The sequence below is a fragment of the Diadema antillarum genome, unplaced genomic scaffold, assembly GCF_040938485.1.
Source record: "Diadema antillarum isolate AM-2024a unplaced genomic scaffold, OU_Dant_1.0 seq00002002_RagTag, whole genome shotgun sequence".
Classification (NCBI taxonomy): domain Eukaryota; kingdom Metazoa; phylum Echinodermata; class Echinoidea; order Diadematoida; family Diadematidae; genus Diadema; species Diadema antillarum.
Genome location: NW_027272658.1, coordinates 105,258 through 127,192, shown reverse-complemented (window position 1 = coordinate 127,192; position 21,935 = coordinate 105,258). Strand labels below are relative to the sequence as shown.

At 43.4% G+C, this 21,935-nt stretch overlaps 1 protein-coding gene across 1 annotated transcript in view; it reads right to left on the bottom strand.

Annotated features, from left to right (window-relative positions):
• The window catches only part of LOC139713551 (uncharacterized), a 146,936-nt gene that overhangs the window by 58,486 nt on the left and 66,515 nt on the right, over window positions 1-21,935 (bottom strand). The window contains exon 2 of the mRNA XM_071625274.1: window positions 14,700-14,748. Coding sequence (XP_071481375.1) covers window positions 14,700-14,730 — 31 coding nt within the window. The 5' untranslated portion in view covers window positions 14,731-14,748. The remainder of the gene's footprint in view (window positions 1-14,699; window positions 14,749-21,935) is intronic.

Genomic DNA, 21,935 nt, shown 5'->3' with positions numbered 1-21,935 from the left:
CTACACGTTTGCTCCATACCATTATGCTCAAGGACTAGTCAAAACTCTTACGTCAAAACATCAGCACATATCCTGGTTTGTTTTATCAATTTCAAATCTCTGGGTGTATAACGGTTCTCTTCATTTACACTCATATGCATGTTTCCTCCATCGACTGATACCAGTTGCCATGGCAACATAATTTGTCAGCATGAAGATACATCCTGTTGATGGCACTTCAATGCTGTTATGATAAATGAGCTACTTACACTGTCATGCTTTATACACTGCTGATACCCTTTTTAACCAGAATACACTCACTCGCAAAGGCTGCTACGTCTGCGCATAGCATTAGCGAAAAGCGGTCGCATGCACTTTGTTAGCCGGTCATGCCAGGGCAACGAACGGCTGGGTGCAGTGTGGGTAGGGTGCTAATTATCGGCGGGCCGGCTCGCTGACCTGTGAAAAAGCATTGATTTAAGGCCCCTCGGTGGGACACGGGTTGTGACGGCAATGGCACAAAAAGGCCTAATTAGCCCCTAGTGGGGGCATTGATTTCAGCAAAGGCGGACTCGTGGAAACCAGAGGACGAAGCGGTCTGCAGTGGATGTGACTTTTGCAGGTGCATGATTCTTTCCATCTCAAAGACATTCCTCAAATCTTCTGGAGGTGAGTGGAAGCAGAGATTACGTAGGAGGGATGGGAGAGCGGATTTGAGGGACGACACCAAGGAGAACATCACTTGGAGTATATTAAGCAAAGAGATGGATGGATAGTTGACACGGATTACCCTCATTTTTAGGAGGCACCCCACCCCCCTTTTGCCCCGCCTGAGATATACCACCCGGGAGGGGATGAGCTACATGTTTTGACAGATGCAGGTCTCACGCTCCATACCCAAATTCTCTTCAACTCGGAGGGTTCTTCCTTCCTCCAACTCCCTCATCGTCCCCAACATCCTCCCCAATCTCAGCGAGGTCAATCGGGAGGAAGAACATAGAAAGTGGAAGAGAGAATGAGAGACAGAGAGATTGGAGATAGATAGAGAGAGGGAGATGGAAAACTGTGCCACGGAGCCATTTGGGCATCAAATGCTGCAATCTTTTCTGCTCGGCAGAGCGTGGAAACTGGCTCACCTTGATATGGGCGAGCGGGATGCCCTGCCGAACGAAAGCAAACAAAAAAGAAAAAATATGAGGGGTTCCCAGGTCAAGAACCCCAGCACGTCCCAGTTGCCTAACAAGGCAGAAGGAGCAGCCAGCAAACATCTCATTGGTGATGACATGATTAGCACATAGCATGAACTTCATCTTAAAGGGATCAACCAACACTGCACCCCAGTCCTCCAACCCTTCCCCTTTCATCCTCCTTTCCTTGGGGATGGGGTGGGGCTCTTCCAAGGCAGTCACCGTAAAATGATGCGCTCCCGTCGCCGAGCAACTAACAACAAGGCAGCCCTAATCCCCTCTCCCTATCTCTCTCTCCTTCGATGGCTGCCATCAGCTGCGACATTCCGGACTTGCAGCAATTTAGCATCTGATACACATGGTCTCCACGGAAACGAGTGTGTTCACAGGAAGAGCATGTTTAGCAATCACGCAAGTGTGCCATTAATAAGAACGTTTCTGGCCTGAGCGCAGCCCGCCCCACAGACTGCCTCCGGCCGATCTCATCACACAAGCCCCAGCTCTGCGGATGATGCGTGACATTTCTGGAGAAAGGTTAATGGCGCGAAATTACACAGGAAGAATGCATCCCCGCCCCAGATTACAACGACAAACTTCCTTGGAAAGATCGTATCATATGATAGACAGTATACCTTGATATTCAGACAAATTTACGAGAGTGTCCATTCTGCCTGTCCAATTCTTCATTAGTTTGTATTGCATATAGTGACTGCTTGTCCAATGTTACACAATTCCAAACACAGGGGTTTGCACCTTCATATGCCACTGTCATAATGCCCCATGACTCTGTTCCTTTCACATGTCACATAATTCCTCAACCATGTCCTTCCATCCACCCTACACAACCTCTCTGTCCAATACCATGTGCCTTAGTCCCACTACTGTATGCCTTTTATGCCTGTATACCTCTGTCCTTCTGTCCTCTGTCCTATGCTTTTGTCCCCCAGCCATGTGCTACTGTTCTCTTATATCATGCCGCTGTCCCTACACCCTTAGTGTCTACATTCATCTAGAATATGCTTCTCTTCCCCTGTCCAGTGCCTAAGTCCCCCTACCCTATGTTTATACCCCTCTTCCATGTACCTCAGTCCCCCTACATTAATGTTCCTGTCCCCGTACCATATATCAATGTCCTCATAGCCCCATGCCTCTGTCCCCCTACCTTATGTGTCTGCACACTCATCTACAATAAGTCTCTGTCCCCCTACCTTTTGCCTCTGTCCCCCACCCAATACCTCTGTACCCCTACCCTATGCCTCTGTCCCCCGACCCTATGTTAATGTCCTTCTACCATGTGCTGCCGTTCCCCTTCCTTGTGACTCTGTCCCCATTCATAGCACTTTTGTCCCGCTTTAATGTCCTTCACCAATTCATCTCTCCGTTTGATCAATGCCCCACCCCAATTCCCTCATCTTCATTTACCGCTGATAACCAATTCCCGCTGTCATGCACACCGCACCACAGCCCGAGGATCTCCCGCCCGATGTCGTCACATGATCAAATCTCATCCTATTAATCAACCGGAAGGCACGACGAGGAAAAGACAACTGTCCCCTTTCCATCCCGTCACCAAACTCCATTCATCCATTCCCTCCTCCGGTACAGTTTCAGAACATCCAAACAGCACGGAGAAAACAAAGAGGGACGGGCATACCAACAGGCATGCGGTGTTTTTGCTCTTTGCGCCACGCTTTTGTCTAAAAAAAAAAAAAGAAGAAGAAGACTGGCACTTGTGTCATTTCCGAATTTATGAAATTAAAAAGCCCTCTGGGGCCGGTGTGCTCACGTTGCGAGAAATATTAGTTGGTTTTTGTCGTTGACACGGTGATCTTTGCAGCAGGTGTTGTGAGCGGGATGTGAGCACCCACGGCTGGGCACTGTCGCCCTGTCCATTGACGGGTCAGTAGAGGGAGCTATTGGCACACATCATGGAGGGAGAAATGTAATCTCCCTATCCATCCTGCCAAAATGCTATCCACTGTCCATTCCCTACCTATCTGAAGTGGTATTTACAGCTCAACTACATCTTGTGACAGATTTTTTAACAATTTCCCATTTTGAACACTTTTCCATGCATAATTTTATGCTCATTAGAATAACAGCGAGCACAAAAGAATCATGCTATGCTCTCTATACACACGTGTAAACAATGCAAAGCATTTTCCTCACATCTGTTGATGACCTTTAACCCCAGTGATCCTGCATTCACTCTAGAGACAGAGACACTTCAGCAATCATCTCGAATGTTTCGAGTTCTGCATGCGCCATGATCCAAAAGTGTGCCCTCTTTTGCTTTCTATCTCTCCCTCCCGCTATTACACTATTTACGCTACGAGCAGAGAGGACACGGCACACGTGGCCGCAGCAGGGTATATTCGGAAGTCATTTGGGAGAGTGCGCATAGAAACGATTCCAACGCACAGCCGAGTGGGAGCGCCATTTGTAATCACACGATGCTGTCTACACCGATCCATTACCGGAGAAATCTCTCCCGGAGGAGCAAACGGGGGAAAAAATGATTGATATCCTTCACAGATTCAGGACTACCGGGAACTGGTTAGTCGCCATGGCAACAGAGAGACTGCAATTGCGGGATGGAATAAATGCCACGTCGCTCTGTGTGACACGAGTCGCCTCTTTCGTGATCTCGGCATTCCGTCTTCTTCCAAGGTGATTAGGGGATACACTTAGTTACAATTACGCTGATGTTTTCGTACACTGCTGACCGTTTTTATCAAAGTCGCAAGGAGCGAAACAGCTTTGCATCGACATGGGAGAGCGGAAGAACCAGTGCCAGAAAGAGATTCCCCGATTTATGGCGAGCATTGCTCCTACAATGCTATTTTCCTTCAAGATAAATTAATGCACTGATTTAACCTATGAGAAATATAGGTGGAAGTGAAAACAAAACCAACGACACAATGCTTCGACCTTGAGGCAGTGGCAGAATATATTCAATACTTTGAATACCAGTAACATTAACAATCTACAGGACATTTTTACAAGTGGATAACATATTTTACAGAACATGAGATTTCAAAGAAATTACAGGAACACAAATATATATATATATATATATACATATATGATGAATTTTGACTCCTTTGGCCTTTTTATTTCAATTCTGCTGTTGCATATTAAAGAGTTTCAGACTTACAAACAATCATGTTTCTGAAACAGATTGGCAAAAAGTGTGATTTAAACACTCTATTTGGTAGGAATGCTAGTCTACTTTGCTTCCAGATTTACAAAAATAACTGACTGAGCATGAAACATATCTTTTAAGGCAGGAGTATATACAAGTTTTGTTGGGGTTTTTTTTAGGTCTGAAACACCACAAAGACATTCCTTACTGTAACTTGTTAACAATTGCCCTACATCGACGTAAAATTTTTTTTAATCCGTTGCGAAAAAACCCCAACTTGACGGAAGAATTTTATGAATTTTGACACTCATTATTTCTAAATTCTGCTGGAACCCCTGTGAAAAAAGGTAAAGACCGTCAGGGGAATAGAAGGGATCATCTCAACAAGTTCCATGTTCTCTTTTTACAGCTGGTATATTAGGCTCTCTTATTTCATTAGTAGCAAAAAGCTCTGCCAAGTCTGGGAAAAAAGAGAGATAGAGAGGAGAGAAAATGAGAGAGAGGGAGAGAGAAGAGCAGTACATTTGCTGGTCTACGTTTGAGCGTGCTCCTACCTCGGTAAATTAATTGGCCTAATAGGATACGCATCATGAGCTGGTTAGATATTAATGCATATGATTATTTGCATGACTCATATTTCAATAATCCCCATTTTCTTTTTCGGCTAACTCGACGCAAGAGTGATGGAGATGGTGGTGGTGGTGGTGGTGGTGGTGATGGGGGTGTAGGGGTGTTGGGGGGGGGTGCTCGGGAGGGGTGGGCGAGAGGTATCCCTGCAGCCAACGCTCTGAGCTAATCACATGAAAAGCCAATCGGTAAGCTCATTTCGTTCGTGCGGAATGCATTGCTGTCGTCGTCAAAATCGTGTCACAGCCTGACATCAGCCCGAGTGAGGAATGCCTCCTCATCAGTGATATTGTCAGTTTGGAGCCCAGAGGGCGCCATCTCAAAAGATCTTGTACACAAACAGCTCAAAAGTGTTCTGGGTCGCAGCTGATGCATGGCACGACACACAGTGGAACAATGCATGGAATTTGTCCTGGTTGCCTATAAATGAAACGTGTTGATGGTCGGGAAACATTCTTCACAATGTAGTCCCAGACCTCTCCCAAAAAGTTGTCAGAGAGTGTTGGGGCAAAAGAAAACCAAAAACCCCAAAGTCTACAGCTTTAAAGATGTTATCTAAAATGTCTGGAACTCACACACACATCCGCCAACACACAGAGAACACACAACAAAAAACTGTGCCATAAGGATTCGAATCAGCACTGACTGTTAAATGGAAACTCGATAGTCTAGTGGATATGATGCATGTACAGGAATTAGGATATCAACAGTTCGAATCCAACCCAAGTATGTATGCCCATGATTTTTCTACAATGGCTACTACTAAAACACTGAATAATCAGTGCTTATTCACATTGATGAAGGGCATTGTCAATCAGTTGAAATAAAATCATGCTAGTCTAGTAATCATATGATCAGCTGTCACAGGAAAAACTGTCCAAAAATGTCGCATTCCTGTACCTGCTGCTCTTTCCTTGCAGCCAAGAATTCCTATCAAAATTGCCCTGAGCTGTGGCGAAAAGAGCAAATTATAGAAAGATGAATATAGCAGGAAATAGGACTGTACAGAAAAACGACACACACTTTGTCTATGTACAGCAGCAATCATAATGGAGCCATTTCAGATATGAAATTGAAAGCCCATAACCGACTTCATAAGCGATCATTGACAACATGAATCAAACTCAGAGAGCAATATTCTCAACTCTTGTGTGTTTGTTCCCACCCATTATGGCATTTTTGTGGACACCAGCTCATATTTCTGTCGCTCACTGTACTGCTGCTCAGTGTATACAGGAAGACGGATGGAAAAGAAGAAGGAGGAGGGCGAGAGAGAGAGAGAACGAGAGAGAGAAATGAAATGATTGGTTTTGCTTTGCCAAAGCAGTAAGATTTGATCAATAATATTTCAAGTCCTCCTCTAGCTATCCAATTATATAAGCACCACGGGCAAGTCTTTACGCAGCGCCGGGGTCAAATCATTTCATATCGCCCTCGCCCAAACTTTCCCATTGTTTGTGGGGAGTGACGGGGGTGCCGACAAAGGAACGCGCCTCTCGGGCAACACGGCTGGCCTGCCCACTGCAGTGCTACACCAAAGGGTGTGAGGCAGTCCTTTAACTCATTCATTCTCAGAATCCATGTTTCTGCAGTTTGATGCTGCATTATGCCATTACATATTGTGTTATGCATTGTTAGCATTTCCTCCAGAAGAATAAAATATTTTCTTTCATACGAGTCCTTTGGCATTCATATCTGGTTGTTCTTGTTGCAGGAATGTCAAAAAACTCATGGCAGCTACAGTCAGGGGAGGCAGACGAACACAGACGGACAGATTCAGAGAGAAATGGTGGGATATAATCATGGACAGAAGTGAATATGATAATTGCACAAGTGGAACACTTGCTGTGACAACCAAACTAGTCTGAAATGATGTTTCAAAGGATGTCACTTAAAATCACTCTTTAATGTTTATTTGTGAAAAAACAAGTACTTCCAAAAGTGGACTTCCTCGTCTAACAGGCAGTGTGTGAATAGTGACATGTGGTGAGTTATAATCATGGGCAGAAGTGAATATGATAATTGCACAAGTGGAACACTTGGTGTGACAACCAAAATAGTCTGGAATGATGTTTAAAAGGATGTCTCTTAAAATCATTCTATAACGTTCATTTGAGAAAAACAAGTACTTCCAAAAATGGACTTCCTTGTCTAACACGCGGTGTGAAATTGTGACATGTGGTGAGTTACAATCAAGAACAGAAGTGAATATGATAATTGCACAAGTGGAACACTCGGAACGACAACCAAAATAGTTTTGAATGATGTCTAAAAATCTCTTCAAATCAAATGTTCTTTTGAGAAAGACAAGTATCGGGTACTTCCAAAAGTGGACTTCCTCGTCTAACAGTCGATGTGTGAATTGCGCAATTTTGGCAACTTGAAAGTAAAATCTAACCCTTGCCATCTCGCATCGCATGCATCACGCGAGTCGTCGATCCACGGAATTTGGAAACTTGCGGGAGCAGAGATGAAAAAGGATGGAGGAGGTGGATGAGGATGAGGAGGAGGAGGAGGAGGAGGAGGAGGCTGGAGCAGAGCAAAGTGAGCGAGAGAAAGAGGAGAGTTTAAGAAGAATGACAACAGGAGTAGATTAAGATGGAGGGAATTCAATAAGATGCCAGACTTGACAGCAGGAGGAGAAGAGGGAGGGCAGTTGAGGTAGAAGGACAGGGAAAGAAGATGGATTTACATGTTACAACACAGCTCCATCACTTAGAGTGGAGCACCATTCTCAAGCCCTCCCACCCCCACCCCCCCCCCAAAAAAAACCCCAAAATGCCTTCACTCTACTGTGACTGCGTTCTATCACTTACAACAATAGTCACTGTGGCACTATTGATGCCTCTTTGCATATGTTTAAAGAAGCAGTACGGTTGCTTTCTTAGTTTGTATAAACTACATTGGGTCTACCAAACTAAACAGACATGTTAATGTTAAATGGGCAGAATGTTAAAAAATATGTGAACATATTTCTGGTGTAGAAGCCCTTATTTCTCACACACACACACACACACAAACACACACACACAAATAAAAATGTTGACATCTGCTACACATCTAATGTCTTCAGATTGTGTCGAGTTACTCTGGTCCAATAACACCTTTGATAGCATCCTCTCTACTACCTGCTTTTTCCATGCTGAGTTATCTTCATCATCATGATCATCATCATCGTCATCATCACCATCATCATCATTACAATCAACATCACAATCACCATTACCATCATCACCATCATCATAATCAATACCATCATCATCATCATCACAATCAACACCATCATCATCTTTACCATCACCACCATCATCATCATCATTATCATCATCACAACCAACATCATCATCATCATTATCACCATCATCATCATCACAATCAACACCATCATCATTACCATCACCACCATCACCATCATCGTCATAATCATCATCATCACAATCAGCATCACCATCATCATCACTACCACCACCACCACCAACATCACCATCATCATTATCATCATCGCCATCACTGTGAAATGATGTCGCATTTCTAATTGGCTCACATTCTGTGGAAAACTTGTGCTCAATGATTCTAACTCTAAAAGCGAGCAGTGGGTGAAAGGGAAAGTTTGGCTCATGCAAATTCCTTTGCCTTTTTTGTTTTTTTTTTCTTGGTGCAGTCAACTTCTGATTTCATTCCCGAAACCGAGAGAGAGACGTCAGCCCTCCCTCTTGTAGACTTTGACACCGAATTCCGGCAAGCCTCGCTACGTGCCTGGGAAGCATGTGCAGAATGAGGGATCCATCAAACAACCAACCGCACATGAAAGGAAATGTGCTGGCACCTGGGGCTCTGGGACACCTGTTCTTAAAGGCAGGACCTCTGGGGTGCAGGTCCACAATGCTCTGATCAAGTTTGGCAACAAAGAACATTAAAATTGATTTCATACATCATCGCTTGATCATCTTTTTAAACGGGGGCTTACCTACCCGATGAAACAGATGGTGAAATGCTATGTGGGATACCTTGTGGGTTTAACGCTGGAAAGGTTTATTCCCACATGATGTATCAACATCCCCTCCTGCAGCATTCCCCTACCCACTTCCAAAAAAAAGGAGAAAAATCTTAAATGAGGTAGGAACCACTGCACTTTCATCAAATCTTTTCTAATCTGTCATACTCTAGATGGCAATGTTTGGTGGATGAGAGTTGGAAAGACCTATGACAGGGTGATTTGAATTCTAGTTGGGGAGTGGGGAGGGGGGCAGTGGAGGGGAAGGGAGCAAACAGTATGACACCTCACTGGAAGACGCTGACTCCTAATTTCCAGAATTTGTCTGGCGAGCTGGCATCGGTCTTTAATTCGCCAGAAAGGAATGTTTACATTGACTGGCATTGGCTGGATGGATGTGACGGAAGGTGGATAAAAAGAGAAGACAGTGATCAAGTGCCAGAGAGAGAGAAAGAGATGGATATAAGGAGAGATGGAGTGATAGAAAGAGAGAGATATATAAAGTGAAAGAGAAAGAGAAAAATCAGAAGAGGTGAATGAAAGACTGGGAGGAGAGACTGGGAGATAGAGCGAGTGCTGGAGGAAGAGAATATGGCAGTGACATGACAATTGTATCGCCATGGTGACGGGGAGAAATAGAGGGCTTAGAGTGAGCGAAAAGGCTGGAGGCAGGAGTTAGCTTCAGAAGCAAATTTAATTGCTTCTCCTGGGGGAAAGCCACGTAGAGACTGCTGGTACTATTCTCTTCCCTCACCCCACTCTTCTTCCCCCATTCCCTCCCTCCCCCCCCCCCTGCTATTCATCATATTCACTGTTAATACCATCCACCCATCTCTCTCTGCTCCTCTCTCCCCCTGCCCCTCTTCCATCTCTTACTTCCAAAGGGGAGATGAATGAAGAGAGAGTGGCCCCCTTTACCCGGTGATGAAGTTGGCCACTCCCGGCAACGGGCAAAGTGGAAGACACAATGCTGGCGCTCCCTCATGCCAACAGCAGACCGTTCACACTCATGTACACCTCTCCATGATGCAAGTCAATGCAAAAAGGCTCCCTGAACTCGTCACATGAAAAATAGACATTGAACATCTTTCCCAAGGCTATTTGAATCAACCTTGTGGAGGTACAAGAGAGGAAAAAAGTTCTACTTATATGATTGAGATGAAGAATCGTTTATTAATTTTGTTCTAGTGGTTGTTGATGCTTTATAAAATGATGACTTTTTTCTGCTGTTCCAAATACGTCAAAATTACTAACTGTGCACAGTGGATTTTCAAGTCAATCATTGCACAGTATATAAAAAATGGAAAGGATAATTCCGTTTTTTTTTTCTTCTTCATGAACAGATGCCATGTCAATGTTGCTGCCTTGCAATCAATCCTGTATTCTACCACTGACATGATGATTGAAAATGGCCCATCAGCGAAATTAAGCCTGCGATAGCAGCCTTCGCGGTTATAACGCTTGAACCGCATACATTCATCCCAACCAGGGACAACGAGTTTGATTCACCATTTTCTGGGCCAAATTAGAGTGCATTTAAAGATTGAGTTCCACTGACAATATGTGATTAACTAATGTTTTTTTTATCCTCCCTATTATTTCTTCTCTTTCTCTCTCTAACTCTCCTGGCCACACTTCCTCCTGTAACCATGGCAACTAACATGCAGTAGACAACATAACAGAACCTATGGGATTGCATCTTATGATGCAGTCCCAAAACCAATTTAGTTTATCTCTTCTGGTCTGCATCTCGTTCAAGGGGAAGGATTTACAGTTTTAGGCACAAACAGGAACAAAGGTTTTTCTTCCATTTCATCTGTTTCGTGAAATATATAGACATTTCTCTCACTGTTATCTTTTTCAGAAGGGATCAGTAAATGAGTTTTGTATCTCCAGTAGCTTCCATGGATGGTAAGACAAGACGGCTTAGAACATGACACATTTTCCCTCTTGAGCTCTCTCCCCGAGTATCTTCAGTTCTTATCTAAAAGGCTCTGTCTAATGTGCCTCCTTTTGGTTTGTTTTCATGTTCGAACTTATCAGATCTATATTTGGATGCGCTGTTCCCATCACCCATTGTAAATTACCCATATCACGAGGTAGTTGTTTAGGTTTGATAAGACTGTCATTGGGAGAGAGAAAAAAAAAATCAATGTTCCCTCACTGGCTTTTTTCCATTCATGCTATTTTAAGTGTCACGCCTCAAGCCTTCAGATCGGAGATAATGAGAAATGAATGGTTGCGAACGTGATTTGTGGTATCGTCAGTCGTGGACGATCGAAGGGAAACTCTCCACAAAGCTAGCACTCTGCTTATATGACAACCGCTCGATTTGAAGTCTTACTAAATTGCCGATCGGCAAAAAAATAAAAAAACAAAAAAACTGCCGCTTTGTATGCAACGATGAACCAATGACACAACCAAGCGGAGAAAAAGGGAGCTCATTTTAGATACACACGATGACATCCAGTCAGATAAGTTGAAGAGAACACAGATCTTCGCTTCTGATATAATCTTCAAGCTTTAAAGCCACTGCTTACCATTGAGAGCAGTGATTAAAAAAATGCTTGAGCTATCTCATTTGATGCATATATATATATATATATAGTTAAGTTTTATTACAAAACATCCTACCATATACAAATTTCCAATAAACCCACAAATATAAGGAGATATCACTAATTTTCTCAATAAACCATAACTGTAGATGGTTTATTCTGGAAATTCTTAGAATAAAACCATTGTTCACATTTTGTATATTTAAAAATACTTGACACTGATTATACTAATTTACATTCTTAAACATTTTTTTCCCTAACTCAGATTTTGGAACTATTTTGGAGCACTAAAGCTGGGTTTTTTTTTTTCATCTGCAAATGTTAAATAGTGGCTTTAAGAATACTAATACAAAAGATACTGAAGGTGAAAGCAAGCATGTGCACTGGGGAGATGTGTTATTATCTTAATTATCTTAATTATCTGCTCCTTCGATGGTCATCTTTGGATTTGGCGTCCTCACCTGGAATTCACCGCTTGCATTTGAGTGCTCCCTAATTAGCCTTGGAATCAGCTCATCGGCAAAATTGCGGTTGCCTAGCTACCACCTGGGCAAGCACTGGACCTGTCTATGTAGTACCCCTGGTCAAGAGTTTTGATTGGTCTTAATACCTCTGCTGAGAACTGATTATGTCATAATTGACAGTAAATATGCTGAATTATGTTGGCAATTCAGAGACTGGGGTAGGAGGGTACTCAGTACCACATTTGTACGTTGTCAGTTATCAATCGAGCCTACCGCTGCAGACTAAAATATGCACAGATCAAAAGTATCGATATTTCTGACTTCACTGAAATATTATTGGCAGAGAACAGCTGGCTCCAGGGTAGCCTTATGAATCTTTGATTATAACACAAAGCCTGGTCTTTAGAGTCATTACAAAATGAAAAAAAAAAATGTCCCCCGAATTCACCTATACTTTCTTACACATAAATAATATGTTGGAAATGTTCAATTCATTTTGTCCCGGGGGCCAACATGTTTACATACAATGCCAATGGGATTCTAAGCCGATGCTTCTGAGAGTTAATCCATCCCCCCCCCCCCCCCCCCCCCCCCCCCCCGGAAATAACAATCTCTAATACCTCTTGTGTGCATGTCTTACTATGAAGCAATAGTAAACAGGAGATGTATCTACAACACAAGACATCATCTTCAGTTTATAAAGTGAGCTTAATGCTGAAAATACTTTGCTGATGTATTGCTGACAAAAAGTGCTGATGTTTTGTGGTTCTTTATCTCTGTATTCATTGCTAGGGTGATGGGATGAAACTAAAGGATATTCAATGACACCACGACATGATTTGCTTCAGATCATGATGAAGTTTCTACAAGTCTGTTTCACTCTAATCATCAAAACTTGATCATGGGGGGAACTACGCTTGAAGGGGCTCAAAATGCAGAGTTTTATGAGGATGAAATAATGGTGGAATAGCCCCTCTGCTCTTTAAGTTATACAGGAAGGACACATTGTATGGTCAGAGATGAAATGATGATGCACAAAGGTCTCCTAACCTCACATCTTCCTCCGTCTGACATACATTTCTCAACCCAAAACCTAACATCACTGTATGGAACAAAAAAAAAAAACTTATTTGGAAATCCGGAAGTATTCCATGCAACCAGTTTCGAATGAGGCCCTGTGAGCAGGGTTTGTCCCTGAAACACCATCCCCGAGATGAACTATAAATTCGTATCCATGGTATCCAGGGTGCAAGCACACCCCCATCAACCAATTTCTTTTCAGGCAGAAGGAAAGAGGGAAGGAAGAACGACATCAACTTGGTGTGGCCCAGAGAACTTTTACGAAACAGGTTTTTCCTCTCAACAGTCAACAGGGGAACGAGAGAGAGGTGCCATTAATAACGATGACAGCATCAGAAAAATATGTCTTTGTTTCGGGCGAGAGTCGACAGTGAGGACTGCTGGAGAGAAACAAGGCTGACAGGAAGGATGGCATGATTCCCACATGAAGAAGAGATAAATCAAGAACCAACTAGCTCCTCCTTGGAAGACAGAGCCAAGGAGATGGAGAGAGAGAGAAAGAGATAAACAGACAGATAGAGAGAGAAATAGATAGATAGCAATATATATATATATATAAACAGTATATATATATATATATATAAATATATAGAGAGAGATAGACAGGAGAGAGAAAGACAGATAGAGAGGAAGAGATAGATAGATACATCAATGGAGAGAAAAATACATATATATTTAGATAGATTGATAGATAGCAAACTATATATAAATATATAAAGAGATAGATAGGAGAGAGAAAGACAGATATAGAGGAAGAGATAGATAGATACATCAATGGAGAGAAAAATACATATATATTTTGATAGATTGATAGATAGATAGCAAACTATATATAAATATATAAAGAGATAGACAGGAGAGAGAAAGACAGATAGAAAGGAAGAGATAGATACATACATACATATATCGATGGAGAGAGATACAGATAGAAGAAATATATGGATTGAGAGAGGGGGAAAGAGAAAGAGATAGAGGGAGAGAAAATACATATTTATTTGGACAGACTGATAGTATAGCAAAAGATATATATAATATAATATATATAGAGAGATATAGACAGAGAGAAATATATAGTTTTATATAGACATCTTGATAGACAGATAGCGAAGAATAAATTAAAATATACATAGAGAGAGGGAGAGAGAAATATATATGTAGATAGAGAAAAAGTATACATATATGTATTGAGAGACAGAGAGATAAGCAGAGAGACAGAAAGAAGGAGAGAGAGGGGGAGAGGGAGACAGATAGACACACACAGACACACAGAGGAAGGGAAGTAGATATTCTGAAACTGAATGACTGAGTTACACCACAGATGATTGAGAGAAGGGGGCTGTGATGTGGTGCGCATACCTCCACGCCTCTCTACCCATACAATCAGCTTCTCCGATAGGTCGCGATGCAAAAGGCAAATAAGCCGGATCATCGTTCCAAAGGCAGACTGTTTGCATTCAGTACATGCCATGTTGCATTCAGCAGAAGCGTCTTCTTACAAGGTACATAAACATTGCAGAAAATAAAAACAACACCGTGTGCAGAACTACGCTCTGTCGAGAAATAATGACGATCGTGTATTTCACCGACAATCCATCTGTCTCCAGAGGGCGAACTTGCTATTTCCCTTAGCATCTAAGAACTCGACAGAAAAAACCCACAACTTACCTCTGTGCCTGTTCGTAGTGCGGTCGAACATTAAGACTGCCTCTTCAACCTGTGGCGAGGAAAAATAAAAAGACAGAAAAACAGGAGATTAATACAACACGTGCAACTGCTTGGTCAAAGTCAATCGGTTGGTTCTAGAAAACATTTGAGTGAAAAACATTCCCATCAAATCAGGTGCACTCAATTTGAAGACAGGCATCCCTACCCACGTTCATTTAATGGAAAATCGGAAATTGAGATTTTTCTCTATTATGTCTCTCTCACCGAGTCGTCTTGTTTCATTACTGGTTACTAGCATATGGATGTTGTATGGCAGCAAACATTAGCTGAACTCTATATGAGGTGAGAATATGACTGTTGAGAAGAAATGACTCCAGAACATAATAATGAAACAATCATCATGCATTATCAACATTGTGTATATAGCTAAATGAATATTGGATGGTGCCATGCAGTCATTTGACAACAAGAGATTCCTACCATCATACTTGATTGCTGTATCTTTTGATGATTTACAAAGGCACACATAATGAATACTGGAAGAAGGACATTACTGTAGGGTCCGTGACATTGACCCCCTTTCTCGCCTCACATTTAATTCACATCACCTCAGTCATCTCATCTTACAACGCAATGGCACAACAAGCCGAGCAATAAAACAAAAACAAAAATAAAATGGTGCACACTAATGCAGCTCACGCAGATACGCACACCTCGCATATATCATTGATAACGCACACACAGACACACACATGCTCATTGAGTGTTCATAGATGAGTCTGCCCCCAGCGCTAATCATCGCCATGATAGTGTACCTCTGCAACTGCAGTAATCCCTCCGCTTTGGTTTCGCTGTCGAGGTTGAACCGACAGGAAATGCTGTTCGAAACGCGAGTGTGTTGACCTAATTAGGTCTCCAACTACGTTTCAAGGGTACTCCATTTGTCTTGCTACGGAGGCGTTAATAAAACAGCAGTTTGTGGGCCCGCCGGGGTGTGATAATGCCTTTAAATAAAAACCATCTCAATCAAGCGGTGGAGAGAATGAACGTCGGGAAAGGGCATTAATATGAGCAGTGCAAAGCATTCTTTATGAGACCACCGGGTAGAATGACTGTGGCCTTTCGCTGAGAATCGTCAATCTCGGCTACAGCTCATCACTGACCAACACTCTTTCTACATCCTCCTCGGCTATGGTCAGTAATCGGATGTACAAATGACCACTCATATCATCAACACTCTCACTAAATAAGGGTGAATGGATGACTTTGATGCTCTCTCACACATAATTAAACAGTTTGTCCTATTACCTTGAAAGTCTGACATGTTTTTATAAAAACAATACGATCAATCACCTGGAGCTGATGGTGACATTACCTGCCATGTTTCCCATCAGTTTGCATAATATCTCCTCTCCTCTTTTTCTTTTTTTTTTTGGACACAAATGTATGTGTAAAAAAGAATATTTCAAGCACAAAATATCTCCAGCATTGGAGTGATGATCTAGCGATAAGTATTTTAAATTGGGAGTGTCAGTCGTCACAGTCAAATTCCATGGATGTTTTCTCAATATCCACACCACACGATAAATGCAGAGCTAGCATCCATTGATGGTAACTCTTACTATATAACTACAAGACTAAATTCTTCTATTTGATCATCCATGTTTTTCAGATTCCAGGATATCATCCTTCTATTGTCCCCCCCCCCTCCCCAAAGTGAAATCCGCAGAATAACACAAGAGTCTATTAGTCATGTAACTAGGGTAGTGGTAGGAATGATTTTAAAGCTTTTAAACGTGATTATTTTTGAAGAGTCCCAATCATACACTACAGGGGAAATCCCTCTTTGCAGATAAAGTGGAGTGAGTCTGACTGTGCATTCAACTTTCATATCCAAAAATGTAATTCCATGCATGGGTAAAATACATCACCATCAACCTAAAAAGGCCATATTGGATGCGTATTCACATTTCAGGGATAAAAAAGATTTCACTCGTCTCAATGGATATAATTTGCAATTTCCTAGAAGGTCTGATTCTACCTTCTAACCTCTATCCAATTTCACTTGTGGTTTTTGGAGGACACTACACTTCTGCTAAGAAAAACAAGAGTGTTTACATGAGGCGCTATCTTGTAATTTCTTACAACTGCTGTGGGGAAGACCAAAAAAAAAAAATCATCTTCATTTAGCGTGCTGAGCACTTCATAAGTACGCTGTCTCTCATCGCGGAACTAGAGATATGTCAGGCTCTAATGGAATGTATGCACCACACGCAAGCAAGCCGTCCTTCTCAGTAGTGGCTGAAGGCCCGGCTGTAATTCAAGGCGACAATTGTAAATAGCCGTGACGTTCTAGTTTACACTCTCACTGCCTCATCGGGGAGGAGTGCAGAGCACTGAGGGGGGGGGGGGGGGGGGGGTGCGGAGGAAGAGGGGAGTTGGGGACTTGGTGGGGTGATGAGAGAGGAGGGTGGCATACTGGTGGTAGGAGGATGAGGTGGGAGGAGGATGGGGAGGGGGAAATAGGAAGGGGTGGAGGAAGAGAAAAAATAGAAAAGGCAAGGAGCTGAAGGTAGAGGGAAATGGTGGTATGGTGGTAGGAGGAGAATGGGGAGGAGGAGGAGGAGAATGGGATGGAGGAGGAGGGGGAGGAAAGAAAAGGAGGAGGAGGAACGATTGGATGAGAGGGGTAGGGAGGAGGGCAATAACAGTAAGGACAGCAGGTGGGGAGAAATAGTGATTTGGTGGTAGAAGTGAAATACTAGTAGAAGATGAAGAAGGTGAGAAAGAAAAAAGGAAGGCTAGGTAGAAAGAGGATGGGGAGGAAGAAAGAGGAAGGGGAGGTAATAAATGAAGAAGAGGATGAGAAATGGCTGGTGGAGGATGGGGGTAAGATTGCTGAGGGAGAGTGGTGGAGGTGGGGGAGGAAGATGAGGGACGGGGTGAGACCAGACAATGGGGTGTAAGGCGGAGTAAACTCGTGGAAATTCATCAGCTTGGAAAGAGGAGTTTTAGAACAGGGAAGAGAGATGAATATGTTGAGATAGGGACAGGAGCATGGGATGGGACATGGTCGGGAGTAATGACAAGACCATCTCACAGACCTCATCCCATTCGATGAAAAAAAAAACTATTGCAGGAGTTTAAAAAAAGCCGGAGGGCAGGAAATCAGAAATTTTCTACAGTTTCTCACATGTCTGAGCAAGAACTTTAGGAATCAATGAATCCATACAGATTAACTTAGATACAACTTCTTTCTCCTTCCTGTTCACATTTAAAAGGCAGGATTATGAACTGGCATCTAAAGAGTTTTGTCATCAATCAGCATTTCTGAATTTCTTAAAATTCATGTCTGAACATTTCGCCTATAAATTGCAGCTGCCACATTAATCCAGATTCAAGATTACTCGCTGTGAAAAAATTCATATTATATCCACAATGTCTCCATGGATTGTCACATCAATCACTTGTGTGTGCTTCTTTTACATTCTTTCTTTTTTCTTTGGGGGGGGGGGGTGGCATTGTTTCATGGGAAGGGTGCTGAGAAAAACTAAATTTTCTTGATAAATGTCATCCTAGATCAGCAGGGAATTCAAAATTTTGACAGTCAGTTGAAGATGACCTCAATATCTTTCAAGGAGTGGGTTGAGTTTCTCATTTTGCCATTATTATGAGCACCCGGCTATTACATCTTAAACCTCAAAAGAATTATATCTGAAATTACATCGCAATATTTCACGAGAAGATGCATATAGAATGAATGAGAAAACCCTTCTTTATGAAGAATAGGTAACAAAAACAAAAGAAAAGAAAGGAAGACAAACATCTAAATTGGACCATCGAAACGGGTCAAGGGGTATCTGGTGACTCTTGCATCTAACTTACTAGCTCGTGTCAAGATTGGTGCTGCCAGGGGTACCACCTAGTCAGGGTGTGGCCGACTATGGGACATTAACATTAACCCTCAAAGCTCCAACACTTCACAACGGCAGTGACATTGTCTCAAAACAGGTTACCAGCTGGTAATGAAGGAGTTAATCAGGGAAGGTGGCGGGGGGGGGGGGGGGGGGGGGGGAGGGACAACTACTGTACTTCTGGCACCCAGTCATTCACATCTTACAGGGCCTGGCAGAAGCCAATTGAGCTAGGATGAATGGGGTTGAGTGAGAGGCGAATTGAGATAGAGGAGAAAAGTAAAAGAGAGAGATAGACGTGGACATGATTATGGATAGAGGATAGAGTGAGGCTACTTGTGACTTGATGTAAGATGTTACAGAGAAAGATGGAGTAGAGAAGAGTGGGTGGAAAATCCACTGAAAACAGCACTACAGCAATGTTTATTACACACACAGTCAAGTACTGGGATAAGATGGATACATCGTACCTAGTCTGTCCCGACTCAAATCTGTATTGCGTAAAAACTGGTTTTGAAAGAAAATCTGATGCTTTCATCCAAGAAACAAAACCCGGGCATTGAGTCAAACCACTTTGGAGGAATTTGGCCTGAAGGTTATGTAAGAATATATAAATCCCCCCCCCCTCCCATATCCAAGCAGTCTTCCCTACTGGACCCACCAATGCCCCATTGCCATTCCCCTCCCCCCCCCCTCCAACTTGGCTCCTTCCACACGCCATCTCCTATAGATATGAACATAGGGAAGGGAAGGGACATCACGGCCTGCCAGACTGCTCGGGTTCTTAATAACGTACCGGGCCAAAGCTGGGAGGACCAATATATCCTACTCTGGTGAAAAAACAATCGCAACGCCTGGCTTGTTAAGGCATTCACACGAATCGCGTATCGTCTTTGAGGACAAAGACACATAACAGCGCATTGACCTCCGCCAGTCACAACTATTATTTCTCCGCGGCACGGGCGGCGCTTTTTAATATTGCCGCGGAGTTGTAGAGGCTGTAAGAATCTGAAATCCATACCGGCGGAGACATTGTATGGAGCATATTCTGATCTATATGGAACCTTGGAGTTGAATGATAAAGGGGGCGGGGCAGGGGGAGGTGGAGGAGGAAGAGAGAGATATATAAGAATTCTGCAAGGGATTTTAGGAGGCTTTCGTGTGTGTGCATCCTGTGTGCACAAATTGTGCACGCATTTGGGGACAAGGCAATATAATAGAATTAGCTGCAGCTGGTGCAAATGTTAATGAGGGCAATATCATGCAAGGGGGTAAGGATGGGGGGAAGGAAGGAATAATGAGGGAAAGAACGAACGAAAAAGCGCAGGACCCGTGGGTCGGAGAGCAGAGTCTGGGGCTGGCTAGCCCGCTGTGGCTGGCTCCAAACTGGGCGAGGAATCACGCCAGTAATTGTTTTGGCTGCAAGTTAGCGGGAGCCCTTTGACGAACGGCAGGGTAGCAATTAAGGTTTGCTAGCAAAGAGAGAAAGGAGAAAAAAAACACACAGAAAAAGAAAGAAAGAAGGGACAGGGAGAGAGAGAGAGAGAGAGAACTGGATAGACGGTAGACATTGAGAAAGCTGAGACAGGTCCAAAGTCATGTTGACCCTATGTTGTCCTTCACATCAAGGCTCCCTTTGGTTGCTGATGAATCAGTCGAGTTTGATAAGGCAACAACCGTTCCCCCGGGGCACGCTGCTACGCTAACAGCCCTCCATCCTTGGCTGCTGCCACTCGCTCATGTACGTAAGCATTTTCTCTCTCTCTCTCCTCTGAAGTAGCATCTTCAGTGCGGAATGTTGATTAATGTTGATTATTCATGCTCGAAAGGACATGAATGATGGCATTGTTACATCATTGATATCTCCGTAATGAGGTATCCCCCTCTCTCGCTCACTCTCGGACTCTCTCTCTCTCTCCATCACGTTTTCCAAAGTTCACTCGTACAAAACACTATCTCTGGATCTCCCTCTCTCTCTCTGTGACTCATGTGTCATGTTTGAGTTGAAGAGAATCATACCTTCTTTGCTAATAAATCATTTCTTTCATTCATCATGTATAAAGATATCTTGATAGCAGATTAAGTAATGACAAATTTCCAGTGAGAGGGGAAGAGGGAAACAAGTGACATGGTGCATTTATCTGAATAGGGCCTATATTTGGCTAAAGGGATGGTTTGAACGGTTGAGTGTTTCCTCAAATATGACTCAGTCTTTGTTACGGTATGTCACCAGGGAAGATGGAGGGTTGTTCTACCGATGGGGCTCAGCCTGTCTCCATTCATCCCAAAACACCTCAGTCTTCCAGACTATGCGACCTCATGTAAGCAAACCGTGACCTTAGACTTCCCTCCTGCAAACTCCTCGCCAAATATGGCGAGTACCCCTCCCCCCTCCGGCTCCCCTCCTCACCAGCTGGCCTCACTGCCAAAAGACCCAAATCCCTTCCAAACGCCCCCTGATGGAGCAGGGAGGTTGGCTTCGGATCTTAATGGCGGAGCAAAGCCATCCCCACCCCCTACCCCAGCTTCAACCAAAGCCTACTCACACTGGGAGTTGTTCCATCAATGCGGCCTCTCTTGTCCAACCGGTAGCTAACTCCCAACAGCTCATCAAAGTTACACTTACACCATCCTCTAATCCAGCCTTCTAGTCCCCTCATCCCAAACACACATTCCACTTGTCTCTTTGGAACAACCTTAATACAATCATGGGGAGGGTTGGGGGGGGGGGGGGGGGGGGGCAGGGGAGCAACGAGCAACGAGCAACTTCACTGTTACCTTTTTTCTCTTATCCCTGCATAGCTACCATAAGCATGGAGCCAGTGCCTATAGCATCCCCTGTTCTCAACCATAGCTCAATCTCCTCATTCTCCCATGCCTCGGGAGACTCTGCCGATGAAAAATACCTGCATCTGTTACCACGGGGACACCAAGCCATCTGGCACACTCAAAGACACATTATCTACAAACCCATCACATTGTGTTGGGACTTCCATTCTATCAGTAATTGTCTTGCCTATCATCAACATCTTCTCTACATGGAAGAGCAATTACTGGACGGCCTTGGGTTGAAGATACGATCATTACTCCCCATGTCACATGTGAGAGATAATGTCACTGCGTCACTCATACCGTGTTGCACGCACACCCTCAGAAGAATGCGCTTGTCTCACTCGTCTTTTCCACGACACATGTGTCATGTCAGTGCAGTTCATCATACGCCGACTCTCGCTGGGGTGGGATGCCACCGGTAAAAACATGTCTAGAATGATAACACGCTGTACTCTTGAAAGCCCGGGTTTCTCTTCTCCATACCCCCTAT